Source organism: Halichoeres trimaculatus, unplaced genomic scaffold (genome assembly GCF_033239565.1).
Source record: "Halichoeres trimaculatus isolate MK-OKI-2021-1 unplaced genomic scaffold, fHalTri1.1 fHalTri1_scaffold_2, whole genome shotgun sequence".
NCBI classification, from domain to species: domain Eukaryota; kingdom Metazoa; phylum Chordata; class Actinopteri; order Labriformes; family Labridae; genus Halichoeres; species Halichoeres trimaculatus.
The window spans coordinates 3,464,426-3,479,995 of record NW_027437180.1 but is presented as its reverse complement, the minus strand read 5'-3'; the positions used below and the strand labels follow the sequence as shown (position 1 = coordinate 3,479,995).

Here is a 15,570-nt window from a genome sequence, read left to right as displayed (position 1 = left end):
CCAACTTCAGCTCATCGCTCGCAACGTGCCACTCCACGCCGTTCGTGATCGCCGCCACCTTGAACGCCCCTCGACACCGGCAATCATAGAAAATGAATGGCAGCTGGACGCCGCCAACGCTCAGACCACTTCTGGTGTGAATGTACAGTAAGACACATCTGAACAGAATTTATCTTTGAATAAAGTTGTGCAGTAGATCAACATCAGCTCTGTGTGAATCAAATGAAGAAGGATGTCTCCATCTGCTCTAAGGTAAACTGACATCGTATTTGGGGCAGCAGATTGTGACTTTGCTGTAAAGAAATATAAGTTATCTTTAACACTAGAACCACCACTGCAGTCTGGCAGACGGTTTGGGATTTTCTCTAACTTTAGCCTAGCATTAGCTCTTAGCTGCTAGCTGTGTTGTTTATCATGTCACTTTGTTTGTTTGGAGTTCATTCATTTAATTTAATTTAATTTAATTTAATGAATCATTTCTAATGTTTCATGATGTGATTTTATGCAATGATTTCATTTTGTCTATTGTGATTTTATTTTATGTTAGCTGTAAAGCACTTTGAATTGCCTTGTGTATGAATTGTGCTCTACAAATAAACTTGCCTTGCCTTCATTGGCCTGTTTTCTTCTTGTTTTTCGTACATCATTGTTAGCTGTTGTCCAAAAGGCTCCAGTTAAGCTAACGTTAGCTTCTAGTGCTTAGCTTAATTAGCTTATCAGTTATAGCTGAGATGCTGCTTGGGGCACCAAAGTGTTAATCCTGTAGCTCCAAACTAACAGAGACACACTCTTGGTAAAGATGGTAAAAAGGAGGTTATATTTTTGTCCTGACCGATGCTGATCCTCTGTCTCCAGAAATCATCAACATCATCCTGTGAATTGTCTCCTACTGTGACACCTGCCACAGCACCTGCCACTGACTAAAAAAATATGTTAATCCTAAACTAGGATCACATGCAAACCTGAGGTTGTTTATTTAAAGAGATTTTGTTTGTTTGTATTATCCATGTAGTTATTTCAGGGTTTCTGCTGCGTGTAAATGATCATGGTGCACCACCACGCTGAAATAAAAGTAGCCATGCCTTCAGAATTGTTATCTCCTTTGTACAGATGTTTCAAACGTACGCGTCGATGCGCGTACATAAGACACAGTTACTGGAGAAAATCCATTCTGCTCTAACTACCATCATTTACCAGAGTTAAAAGACAAGTGTTATCCTCTATGTTTTACATGCTTTAATGATGTACTTCACATCGTAAATATCCTGAGAGTCGCAGAGAAATCTTTAGTTTCCATCGCTTCTTCTAGGTGTAAATCCACACCTAACCCCTGCTTGAGCACAGCTCAGTTTGGATGGCCAGTGTGACCGCAACTTAAATCACTCGCGCTTGTTACGCACCAGCTGTTGGTTAATCCTCCTTTTGCTTCTTCAGGAGGCAGCTTGCAGTGCCCATAGACTGTATCAAACATGGCCGTAGCCTCCGCGACATCACCCATCTGTCCCTGACACTTGAAATAAAGACAATCCGTAGAGGCAGCCACATTCTTTATGATGCTAGCTGTAAGTTTCATTTCGAACAGTTTCAGGGCGCAGGACAGTCATGTGACCTGAGCTGTGCCTCTGATTGGAAAATCACACGATCCTTATAACTTCAAGTTAGAAAAAAGTTAACTCACCACACAATGTGCCGATAGTGAAATCAGCGTTTTAGACCCAAGCTGTTTTTTGAACGAGGCTGTAAACATGTTGCCTTAGGGGTGCCAGACTAAACCGATCTGACCCCAGAAGGTGGAGCTACAACACTGCAGTTCGTTAATTGGTCAAAAGAATCATCACTTATTTTTCCTGGCGGCCCACAGCCTTCTCTGAAACAAAGCTTGATTGTTCTTTGTAACAAAGAGCCACATGCCAGTTACAGAGAGGACAAATTGCTGGATGTTTCCCATCGTTGCTCTCTATTTACTGTGTCACATTTTTCTTTTCCGCTGGATTTATCAGCAGGGTACACTGCTATAGTGTCAGGTTATTATGTTACTGACGCAGCTGTCGGCGTCAGGCTTGTACTCCGCTTACCACGAGGGGGTGGGGTTGGCTGTGGAAACGCAAACAGTACCAGGCTTAACCAACTGTACCAAACCATACTGACCCAAATCGGACTGCTTTGTGGAAACGGGGCAACAGCAGCGTTGCCAGACATACGATAATTATCGTATTTGTACGATAATTTAGCCCTCTGTACGATGTGCCATCAGTAATTCCAAAAAAGGCTAAATGTACGATAATATGACAATTTCATGTGGTTGTTACAGATCTACCCCAGTCTGACGGAGTTATTTGTAAACCCTAAATGCATCATATATCATGTGACGTTTCCAGCCAATCATAGTTTGAGTGTCATTTGTCTCAGAACGATTGACAGCCAATCACGCTCGTAGGAGCTCAGACAGTCAGGAAGTCTCTCGTCAGTAGAGAGAAAAATGAGCACCGAAAGAGAGGACGAGGGTGAGCGGGAGCCGAAAGAGAGGACGAGGGTGAGCGGGAGCCGAAAGAGAGGACCAGGGTGAGCGGGAGCCGAAGCGGAGGGCTGATACTTAAATGTTTCAAGGGGGTCAACACAAAAGAACCTCTCATCGTGACCCTTAAGAGGCTCCAGAGATCAATGTTATGAAGTTATCTTGAAGAAGATGTTAATTTGAAGACAACACTTTTGAGAAAAGTTAATGTTCCTGTCTAAGATGAATTTAACTAAGTGAAGTCAGACTTTTAACTAAGGTGCGGTCACACTGGCCATCCAATGGCCGCTGTTGGAGAGAAATCTCTCCAGCAGCGGGGAGGAGAATGCCAAAGTTGAAGAGCCATTACTGCTTTGTTTTTGGCAGTAAACAGCCACATAGTTTCATGCTCAAGCTTCCCATCTCGGAAGAAGACAAGGCTAAGTGGCTAGCTTCAGGATGCTAACTTTAGCTGCGGTTGGCCTGTTGTTTTAGCCTGTAATGTTACGGTAAACGAGCTTCGTTGTTTTCTTAACATTGTGCACTCGGAGCTCGTGGCGCCGCTCTCAGTGACGTGGAAGAGCGGGGCGGTATCAGCAGTGGATCGTCTACATATGAAGGCCACGCCCACTAAATCAGAGCGTTCTGAACAGAGGGGCTATGAGAGCCTGGAAACAATGCTGCTGTGCTTGATTTATTGGCTTTTTGGACCAAAACATGTTACTACCATTTCATGAAGACATCAATGATCCATATTAAACTGCAGAAAAGGAGCAGAATATGGGACCTTTTAAGTGATACTCTGGGATGGAACAAGTTGGGTCCTATCACAAGGTTTAGGGCAGAAATTACCCCTACAGCAGTGTTTTTGTGCAGCAGGGCGCACCCATCAAACACCCCCTCCCTGCTCCTCTGCCGGTTTCCTCTGCACTCAGACGGGGCCATATTTTACTTGACCAAAAACACAATTAAATGGAATCCCACCGAAAAACTCTGATATCGGTCTGCATTCACGCTTTATTTAGAGAATTTTCAGCGTGTTACTTTCACACAAAAACACTGCTAAATAAGGCTCTAGTTCTCATTGTGTCTTAAAATGGCACTACCTCCGTTGCAGAGCCACAGCTGGCTACGAGGCGCTCACGCTTAGTGTATCAGTCCACGCGTGGCGTGCCAGATATAAACAAACGCAGGTAGTCTGCCAGGATGAAGAGACACGATGAGAACTAGAGCCTTATTTAGCGTTTTTTTTTGTGTGAAAGTAACGCGCTGAAAATTCTCTAAATAAAGCGTGAATGCAGACCAATATCAGAGTTTTTCGGTGGGAGTCCATTTAATTGTGTTTTTGGTCAAGTAAAATATGGCCCCGTCTGAGTGCAGAGGAAACCGGCAGAGGAGCAGGGAGGGGGTGTTTGATGGGTGCGCCCTGCTGCACAAAAACACTGCTGTAGGGGCAATTTCTGCCCTAAACCTTGTGATAGGACCCAACTTGTTCCATCCCGGAGTATCACTTTAAGCCCAGATAAACAGTGGTATTAGAAAAGGCTAAATTTTGTTTGTGTAAATTGAATTATTTATTAATAAAATCTTGAAGCTGTTTTTTTTCTGGTATTCACAGAATTTTTTTTAAATAAAAAATAAATATTTTGAATATATATATATATATATATATATATATATATATATATATATATATATATATATATATATATATATATATATATATTGCAGAAATAATTAAAATAATCTTTTACAGGAATAGTATCGATCATGAGTTGAGTGTATAGTTACATCCCTACTGATGAGCTAACTGGCCTGACTGAAAGTAACTCAAAGCCACTTCTGTTGGCAAAATGGGTGTGCACCTTTGTAATGATGTAGATTGTAAAGAGGTCTACATGAACAACACCGAAAGGAGACTCCACCCTGTGGCACTATTTGGTACTGCAGTTCACAGCATGTCTGCTTATTATGTGTAAAAGATAAGAGATGTTATCCCTCTGCATGAACAAAATATTAATGTGTTGACGTGGATGTGTAAATGTAAAGTTTTATCTAATCTTCATCCACATACATGTGAGTATATATAATTTTAGCGTAATGGTATCTTTAAAGTAACGACAAGAGTGACTGCCTCAGCTCACTTACATACATGTAATATCTAACACTGATGTGACGTTCTGATTTAGTGCATGAAAACGTGAAAATAATGAAATTCAAAGTATGGAAACACCTTAATCTCATCTTATCTTTAATTTGACATACCTGCCCTGTATGCAGACGTTTTTACAGGATGAAGAGAAGTGAAGGCACATAAAGATGCAGAGATAGGATGCTCCAGTGAAGAGAGAGAGCCGCGCTGAAACAGGGACTTCCCTGAGCCTCCATCATCTGCAGGGAGGGAAAAAAACACTCACACACACACAGCCTCCCACATACACACACACACGCACACTGTGCTGAGAGCTAGCAAGAGGGGCTTTAAACAGCTTCACTCCAAACAGAGACAAAGGGACTGTATCGTGCCACAATGGAGGAAAACATGGATGAATCGCAGAGCCAGAAAGGTAGGACGGAGCAGCAGTTTACTCATTTTTATCTTTCATCAGCTGTGCCGTTGAGCCATTGTTCTGTTCATCCATCCATCTTGGTGCCATGGGATTCCTTTGTGTGTGTGTGTGTTGTGGGCTGATAGAGAGGAGATGTGTCCTGCAGAATGAAAAAAGAAAGATTTGTGTTTTTTTTCTAATATCTGCACATTTTCCTGCACTTGTTGTTTCATTGGTGGTGTTTTTTTCCTCCAGCACAAATCTGGAGATGATCTGTGGTTTTTATCATCTCTGCATCTCTATGTCTGCTAATGATAACACCAACAGGGATTATACAACCCCTGTTTTTGCGGTGCGTTGGGTGGATGGATGCTTAAACCGGCAGATTGTTTGTGTCGAGGCGGAGAGGGGATGGCAGACACTGGAGGGAAGGTGTTGTTTTGAAAGGCTGGACGGACAGATGGACAGACAGATGGATGGATGCATGTATGGATGGATGGATAGAAGGATGGAGGAGGTGGGAGTGGCAGGGGGGTGGGGGTGGGGGGTAGATGAGGGTTATGGAAGGAGGGAGTGAGGGGCAAAAAGCTTCAATAAAGCCTAAAAATCAGAGGGAGGAGGGATAAGTGGGGCAGTGATTGATGCCTCCATTGGGATTTTCTTTGTTAGCCTCCATTGTTGATGCTTCACGCTTGTCTGAACGCCTTTTCCTCTCCTCGCTCCCTGGCTCTCTGCATGTCTCCCTTTTTTTCTGCCTGTCTGTGTTGCTCCCGACCCTTTCCCTCCATTTTCCTTTATGTCTCTGTCACCAGTCTCCCTCTGTTCATTTCTACTGCTCAGTATACCTCAAACTCCATTTTCAGGCTCTGCCTCTGCAGCTCTCATCTTTTCCCTTTTCCTTTTTTCATCTCTCTTACCACAAACCTCCATTTCCATTTGCTCACTCCCTTTTTCCTCCCTCTTTTGCTTTATTTCTTCATAAACCATCTACTCCTCCCGCCCAAAGCTCACTGTGCATGCTCTGATAAAATAATCTGTTGTCCTCCCTCAACGTCTTTTTTTAATTTTTTTTTTTTCCTTTTTTTTATCCGTACCCTCCCATATTTTTGTTGTTGTTGTCGGCTGTAAAAAAAATGGGCGTGTCCATTTTCTCCGTCGCACCTTCGATCTTAAATCAGACGCAAGCGGCTCCTGCTTGCATGATTTCAGAAATGCACCAAAGATGAAAGAGTTTTGACGGAAAAATAAATGATTTTTTTGAATTTATCGCCGTTTATTAACACTGTATCTATGGCAACACCACTATGTAATGGTCGTCGGTTGTGCGATAGGCGGACTCATCTGTTTTTTCTGGAAGGGACCTGTTTCAGCCAATCAGAAAGCCAAATGGTGAGGCATGATGTTTCAAGCAAACATGATTTTTCATTCCAGCCACTTTCTCTTTTTTTTTTTTTTTTCTCACAGCACTCACCCCCTCTCCTTCTGTTCATCCCTCCAACTAGTTTCCATCCTACATCCGAGTCATTCTCTCGGTCTCCATTTCTTTATTCTAAAACCTCCGTGTAGTGTATCCATAAGGGCGCCTTCGTCCTCTTGTCTGCTTTTTACATATTTCATCAGAGATCAGGACTGAGATGGAGGGCCATGTGAAGAAATCATATTGAAATCATAAATCCATCTTCCACAGCGCCTGTCATTATATTTGATCACATTGTCATGGCCTGGATGGATATGCTCAGATACGCTGTGTGATATTTTTACCACTTTCACATGGAAACGGTGGAACTTTAGGTTTCAGCAGCTTGTCTCGCTCTCTGTGGGTGATCCACTCCCTGGCAGCTCTGACATTTCAGTCAAACTGGTTGTTTCTTTCTGCACATTTTGGCCAAGCAGATGACTGATGGTGTGTTGCCGGCTGATGTCATTAATTATTAACAGATCAGCTGTTCAAATGCAACACTTGGACTCTGGGTGGTGGTTTAAGTGTCCAGTTATCGATCAGCAAACAATACAAGACGAGGATCCAAACGTTGTCCACCAAACATGTCGGTCAAAAATGAAGTCTTTCGTTATTTAATTAGAAAAACAATGTGACTCAGTGTTGAACTTTACAAAAAGGTTTCCTCAGCTTTGTGCTAATGCTGGATGCTGTTTTCTAGTTAATATTTCCCTCTGCTCGTGTTACGCAATCTGATAGTTGGGTCATGAATAACCTAACTTCAGGCTCTCTGTACTGTTGCCAGGAATGGTTTATTTGCAGTGTTAGCTGTGCTTTTATCCAAGCAGCAACATCAGATGTTAAAATATAAAGCCGATGCAGGGGTGTCAAAAACTGCACTTCCTCCAGGGTCCACCTGAGCCTGGCTCCAGAAGCCAAGGACTCACCTGGAACATGGATGTGAGCCTGTCCATCTTATGAGCTGAAACCAACATGTCTGCTGTCAGATTTGGCTTTGGTTTCTCTGTCTACGCACACGCCACAGCAGGCGACCCGTTTGGTTACTGTTTTTTTTTAAAAGCATGTTTATAATAATCAGGGGTGTGGCCAACAGGTTGACACATTTTAGCTGTTAGCCAGGAGGAGAAGAGTGCTGTATCTTCACATTGTGAGGTCAACTGAAAACTAGACTGAATCTGCATTTCCAGTATTCAAACCTCTATCAAGCCATCAGACAGAATGAAACACACATCACAGTCTCCATGATGTCACTCATTTGTTTCCAAGGTGCAGTATTAAAGCCCATCACTGAAAGCGGCCATATTGGAAATGCTGGACTGAGTGAGGATGAGGTACAGGGATGGACCTTTAGCCTCTTTATAGACAGCTACAGGGTGCTCTCCTGTCAGTCAAGGCAGCCATGCCCTTATATGGGCAAAACTCAAAGGTTTAATAACTTCAAAAATAAGCTATAGAGGTTTTCAGACCCAGATTGTTTGAAACCAGGGTGTAAACCTCCTCATATGTGCTGGAAACATTTTTTTTTTTTTTTTTTTTTTTTTTGGCTTGGTGTGTATGTGGTTTCTGGTGTTTCGACATACAGCCTCATGTGGACACTCAAAGAACTGCAGTTTGTTGCACTTCCGCATCATTGGCTTCATATTCTAAGACCTGTGATCGACTTTTGGGCCTCAAAAACTCATCTTCTGAGATTCAATGTGTAATACAGTCTGTGGTTTTAACCTGACATAACTGGGTCTGCACTGTCTGTTGACGATTTCGTTTCTGAATATTATAAAATTACCCATAAAGTCCTCTTTGCTCTAAAGGTTTGACTTGCTTTTCATTTAGAGTTAGTTTATTGCTGCAGTTATCTGTTGGTTTACCCTTTGATTTGGCTCATATACAATAATATAGCACTGTTTACGGGTCTCAAACACCAAGGACCAGAATGGCCGCTGACTATATTACCCTAAAAGAGATTTGGGCTGAGCAGGATGAAACAGTCTACAGGTAAAGGTGGTGAATAGAGTATTCACTTTGCACTCTTTCCTCATCTGCTGTCTAATTAGATTTATAGGAGTCTGTTTTTTAAATACAGAAACTTAAAGTCTTTCCCTGAGTCACGGCTCGATTCACACCAGCATGAAACTCGTTATTGATATCATTCAGTGTGACTTACCCCTCCCAAGGATATCGCTATCTCCAATTCCCATCAAGGAGAAACGTCCATTAATCAGACGAAAAGACACTTCAGCATTTCAGAGTCATTTCAAAAGCAGGTCAGTGATAGGCATTTGTCATCAGCACACAGGAGGGAGAGCTCGAGCTCCATATAGGCTTCAGAGCGCAGTAGCTGTGTTTCCTGAGAGGCCTGTTATTGATGCCTGAATGTTTCCATGTGTTAGATTTAAACTCATCAGTTTCTGCTGAAAGTGAGCAGCTTTATCAGGCGTCATTTTTGCCTTCTTTTTCTATCTTAAAATAAGAAAATGTTCAGGACTTTTCAGGTGAATGAGGCTCATATTGGGTCTAACTAAATGCTTTCTTGGATTTCAGCTTGAATACTTTCTTATCCTGCTGGATATTGATGAATTCTATTGTTCAGAGGTTTTTACCTTTCCCGCGCCCATCACAACACACATGTTCAGTGTTCCTACCCTCTAATATCACCCATAGGTGCCCTATAGGTGGCAGTGTGCACTAACACTAACTCGGAACTAACTCACTTTGACATGTATAGGATTGAAAACTTTGGTTAAAAAGTACATGCTAAATTTTGTTCCAGGTCTACCTACCTTACATGAGGTAGGTAGTTGCCATCAAGGCGACTCTGGGAGAATCCAGTTTTGGTCTAAGCCTACATCGCTCCTAACAAACCTCACTGTTTGATTCCTCCCACAGTAATAGCAGTTACAGGAGGCCTGAACTTATCTTTTTCACACAATGTTAATTAAAATAATGTTTCTGTGATGATGGTTGGGTTCTGTGCAGGCAGTGTCATTTTTAATGTAGTCAGTTCTCGAAACTAAAATTTTGATACTTCCGATGCTGGCTCTCTGCGCTCTGAAATCGTTTTTTAAAACAAAGTATTGATACTCCTAATACTTCAGTTATTTGAGGTCCTGTAAATTAAAGTGAAAAGTCACTTAACTATTGAGAAGCATAGACTGTGTAATTAATAGATGTAGTCTCCTCAATGTCACCCGTGTGTTTCTGAAACAGGAAATGAAGCAGATTGGCTATCGCAGCTCCTGAAAGTGGCAGGGCTTTGAGTGCAGCCACAGCCCGCACGTCAGTCAGGTGACCTGAGCTGTGCCTCTGATTGGGCGAGCTCGCAATCTTAATACCCTCTAAATCACTGAGTTGGAAAAAATTAATGCGATTCAGACAGGAGACTTTTTCGAACCAGGCTGTAAATGTGTTTATGTCTGCTGTAAAAACAGCTTTTTTTTGGCTCGGTGTTACGTGGCTTCCTGTTCTTCCAGAGCCAGCTTCAAGAGTATCGCACTTTGGCATTGTCTCAAATTCTTAGATCAGAGGTTGACGCATGTTGAGAACGTGTCTGAATGATACGCCAATTAGTGGGAAATGCGTTTTCTTCCGCCTGGGTAAATGCGTAATGCGCTATCGTGCCTGCACGCCGTTCAGTCTGTCACTCAGTCTCAGTCTCAGTCTACAGCCTGCAGTTTGTACGGGACAGAATGGCAGAGTGCAAAACTGCAAAGTCGCTGTTTGTAGTTGGAGTTCGAATTCAAATTAATAGATATGGTTATGAAATAAGAAACAAAATAAATACATGCGCCAATAAATAGCTGCATGAGTTGGATTGGAGTAACAATATTTGCATCAAGGAGATAATCCCACATAGGCAAAAAAGCGGAGATTAATTCAGGTAAGGTTCCCTAAGGAATCGATCATTTAAAGTGAACTTCAAACACCATGAAATCACACAGAAAATTGCAATAAACAGACACGGGGAGTTGACAAAAATATATACTTTAAAAGATCAATAAACAATAACATTTGATCATGAAATGCATTCATTATAATTTACAACCTGTCAAATTTGTTTTAACTGTTGAATACATGGTTCAAAATGCAGGTATTGACAAACTTGTGCAAATATTGTGGCATTTATTTATTCAATTATTTAATTATTTTATGAAATATTGTACTGGCAATTTAAATTAAGTGATATGATTTGACTTTTTTTTTTTAAAACCAAACACATTACATGTATTTAGGGTATTGGTATTGTGAAGGAAATTGGTGGTAGCCAACATCACTATCTTTAAGAGATGAAGACTGAAGGCTCTTTTTGACAAACCTGTGCCATCTTTCCTTGTGAAACTAATGATAATAGTGTTTTCCTTTTTATACCTTAATTTTTATCAACGCTCTGCCTCTCAAACCAAAGCTGAGAAATGGAGGAATTATAGGAATATTTGTTGGTCATTCATCTTTAAGTTAATTATGTGCATGAAGAATATCTTGGTGTTAAATTGATTGGTCTAATCAATGATACATACTTCAGTTACATGTCCTCTGACTGTGTATGACAGGCTAACATTTGAAGCCCAAATGAGCGCTCGGCTGAGTCCTGAGTTGGTGCTTTCATGCTAGCAGGACTCATCTGATGTTGTATGTCAGAAAGTGGCTGCTAAAAATTTCATCCTGACCCAGTTTCTTCTTCTGAAATAGATTTATCTACAACAGTGTTTCTCAAACTCTGGTGCGTGTTACACTGATGCTACAGCTACAGAGCTGTGGGTAAACGTGACGTACAGCAGAAAAATGTGGTTCTTTATGATATTTAGGAATCAGAACTTCTTTCTCTTTCAGAATGTTGAACTTTTTTGTGTTTGCAATCTAAAGTCATGTTAGAGAAATTGGTCTGTTGAGAGATTCTGATCTCAAACATCATCCCCTTGATGAGGAAGATGAAAACATCGATATGACAGAAATACCAAAATATAAACAAACAGATCATCAGAAAGAGGCAGAAAACCTGTGGTGTCCTGTGTTCTGCTGCTGTTTGATCCTCCAGTTTCAGTCTCTCCTCAGTTTCACACAAGCCCCACATCACAGCTCATGCTGGTTACCTGGTTACTGTTAAAAATAGTTCAGTCAAACAGGATTTTCAGAGGAAGAGCTTCATGTTTGGCACAGAGGACATGCTACATCTCAAAGAAACGGGCAGAATTTAATTGGCTGATAAATGCAGGGAAATCAAGAAACATTTAAGAGCTTTTCATGAAAAGTGAGAAGTTATCTGTAGTTTGTATACTCCTACCATCTGTTCGTACTTACACCAAAACAGCACTATGAGCTGTCTGCTGATGTGAAAGAAAAACCAAGAAAACTTGGGTGTCACGCTCAGGGTTGGACAAGCAAACATGACTTTGCACCTGGAGGAGAGCTCAGACCCAAAACCTTGATCCAGATCTGATAGTTTCACTGTCAGCATTTTAGAAATGCAGAAGCCATTCAACAGCAGCCCAAAAAACCTTGTAGCATCCACCAAATGTTTAAAGAGTTTCTAATGGTGCCTTCATCGACTGCTAAAGGGTATCATGAAACACACTGAGAAGAAATGAACACCACTGCCAAGGGGCGAACTTAAATATCTGCTGACAAGTTCCTGACTCCCAGTATTGAAAGAGAGATCAGAGCAGCTGCTCAAGGCACACTGAAACACACACTAAAAGACACTAGAGCAGATGTATCAGGGTACCTCAAACATGCAGATAACATTCAAGACTGCTGAAGATTACATAGAGTATAGGGCACCATGATACACAAGTATAAGGAGAGATGATAACTGATACCTGCCATGAGACGTTATGTCAAACATTAAAGCAGATGTGAGGGGTACCTTCACACAAACAGACCTCAGGATGAGTGCGAGGTTACCATACAACTGAAACTGATGCTACAACTCAGTGCTAAGGCACTAGAGGTGTAACGGTACACAAAAATCACACTTCGGTACATACCTTGGTTTTAGGGTCACGGTTCTGTACATTTTCGGTACAGTATGGAACAACGCAAAACCATTTGCCTGTTTAGCATGTTTCTTTAACCAAAAACTTGCCATCATACAGCGAGGGGGGAGGCTCTTCAAGCTTCGGTTGGTCGTTAGCAGCAGCCATGATGCACAATTCAGACACAAGCTCCTGTGGCTACAGAAACTCTTTGATATTCATCTTCTGATTGGCTCACTGTGAGACGTCACGTCCACATGATATGCACATGATCGCAAAGCAGGAATCACAGACCACTTTCCTCATGAATATTAAAACGCCTTCCCTGCTCAGCCAATCAAAGTCAAGTACTAACGTGAATATTAAAGAGCCATGTGCAGTGGCTAACGTAAACTTACTCTACTCCTTCAAATACAGCACTGTACCGAACCGAACGGCCTTATGGGAGCGGTTCGGCACGGATACATGTACCGTTACACCCCTAGTAGGCACTGAAGAACACTATGACCACAAGTTAGAGAGAGGCACTTAAACAGAGACAAATGGTGCGAAAGGCTTTGGGGTCCCTGGTAACAGACATTACAAGGTTCAGTGCCAAAGGTGCAAAATTGTTGATATATATATATATATATATATATATATATATATATATATATATATATATATATATATATATATATATATATATATATATATATATATATATATATATCAGTATCAACAATTGTCTGGGGTACCGTGACAGAACATGTCCCTGGCTGATGTAGATGACCTGAAAAAACAGTGAAAGTGGACTAACACAGGATGAACGGTGTAAAATACCAACACTTCAGGGAAACGTTAGCCAAAGGAACATTAATAGTGATATGGATAAATAGAGCCAAGTGTTTTGGGGTACTCTGACCATTTACTCACCTGTTATGGGGTACCTTGAACAAGATTTCAAAAGATTTCTAAGACTATTCCAGAGGGTAAAGAGAAATTAAACTTGTTGGAAGAGAGCAAGTTTGACAGGCACTCAAAAGTACCTTAAAACTTAAAAAAGCCCGATAAGTTAGAGACACAGGACTGGGGATACTAAGAAATAGTGTTAAGAAATAATCTGTTCTGGCACTGGTAATCCCATTATAAATCATGGATTACGATCAGGCTACCATCAGATTCACCTGGAGGAAAGACTTCACTTAGAAAATCCTCATAGGGTCTCTAACAATAAATCAAAATATGGTGTTACACATGTTTAAGGACCATGAGAACAGCTCTTAGAGTGTCTTATTTAATGGTACAAGACAATACCCATCATGCTGCTGTTATAGGGAACCCAACAACTGAGACTCTAGACTCCATTTAAAAAGGAACTACAGATTGAAACAGAGAAATAAACAGACTCTCTGGGGTATGAGGCACACCCCAAAATAAATAAATAAAAAATTAGATATAATCAGATAGGGATACACTGAGGGATATGTAAAACATGTTAGATGGCACCATCTTATATTTAAAGGGCCATTACAGGGTACCCAGAAATACACTTTGAAAGAAAAGCTAGGGCACAATACAGTGAATGCAACAGGGCCAAAAACAGATGGCTAAGGTAGACAAAAAGAAAAGTGATGCGGCTCATTTAAACAACAGCTGGTAAACTAATGATACTCCATGAATTCATTTCATGTATGAGTATCTTTCAAGTCCTCTTGCCTTGAGAAAATGCGATGAATTAGAATATCACATAGCCCGTCACATGAGGAGCCGTTGTGTTCCCCCCCCTCAGAGCTGCTGAAAGGCTAAAATTAATTGTCCGGAGTAATTTGTGAAAGTACTTTCTAATCTATTGGAAATGTCAGTGGATGAACTGGCTGCAGTCGTAGAGCTGAGAGTGAACCGTGTGTATCTGCCTCATATCCATTTCATTATTATGACCACTAATAGAAAGGAACTTAATGGAGAGAGGAATAAGTCAATACAAATTGACTTAGCAGGCCCACAGCGGGCGGGGGAGAGGAGAGGAGAGCAGGGAGGGAGAGAAACGGATACTGACCAGGGGACCACGGCCATGAGAAAGCCAGTGAGATGGTTTCCCTTTCTCCTCTCTGTGGGTAATGTCATTACCTTCCATCAACACCACAGATGAAATCTCGCTTGAAACGAGCTGTGCTCTGCTGCTGTGAGTGTGTCACATGGACGCATCCAGCAGCTGAGCTGTTTCTGACCCAGAGTGGGAGGAGGAGGTTAACCCCTGATCTGCCAGCACTGCTTTATTACTCTAAAAAATCTGACGTTTCTGGGCAGAGCGCCATAAAGTTTCTGCAACAAACATCAGCTAGAAGTCTTCATGTGTGATGTGGAGTTATCACACATGTAAGGGGAGAGGTTGCTGTAAAATTAATTTTGCATAATGAACGTGTTATGAGAAACGCTAATGTTCTACCAACGGATAAAAAAGAAATCACAGATTGATGAGCGGGTGTCAGCGGCATTGTACTCAACTACAAGTAAAAGTACAGGCGTTAAGATAAAAGACAATAAGACAATAAGACAATAAGATTAAAAACTCATTCAGCCAGAGAAACAATCCGAGCTAATGTTTGATTGTTTAGCAGACAGTTAAGTTAAACTTTGCAGATAAATTGATGTATTATGTCACAAGTGTAAACACATTTTGGATCATTGCAAAAAATATATTTCTTTAACAATTTAGATGATATAATCTGTATATTATTATTATTATTTTTAGAAAAAAAGAAGAAATACTCATGCATACACAGCATTTTTACTATTAAAAAAAAAGAAAAGAAAAAAAAGTTCCCAGTGTTGCAGAAAAATCTGCTACCAGTCATAACTTGTGACCTTATAGCCGTTTTCACAATGTGCTAGTGGTGCGTTTGAGAGTTTGACAGCAAGGTACAAGACACACATTAACATCGTTAAGTATCAGAGACAACATCTCGATGGTTTAACATCTAAAGATAGAGAGGCTGATTGGGTGATACATTGATTTCCACATGTACTTTATCCCAACACGCGGGGCTAATAACAGCTCATTCAGCATCTCAGAAAATGATGGACAGCTCTCAGGCTAACTGATGCATCTGGAAGTGGTTT

General features: G+C 41.1%; 1 protein-coding gene across 1 annotated transcript in view; it reads left to right on the top strand.

Moving 5' to 3' along the window:
• Window positions 1–4,849: 4,849 nt before the first annotated feature.
• The window catches only part of LOC141805834 (neuronal membrane glycoprotein M6-a-like), a 47,708-nt gene continuing 36,987 nt past the window's right edge, over window positions 4,850–15,570 (top strand). Inside the window, exon 1 of the mRNA XM_074691035.1 lies at window positions 4,850–5,061. Within this exon, the coding sequence (XP_074547136.1) occupies window positions 5,025–5,061 (37 nt within the window). The 5' untranslated portion in view covers window positions 4,850–5,024. The remainder of the gene's footprint in view (window positions 5,062–15,570) is intronic.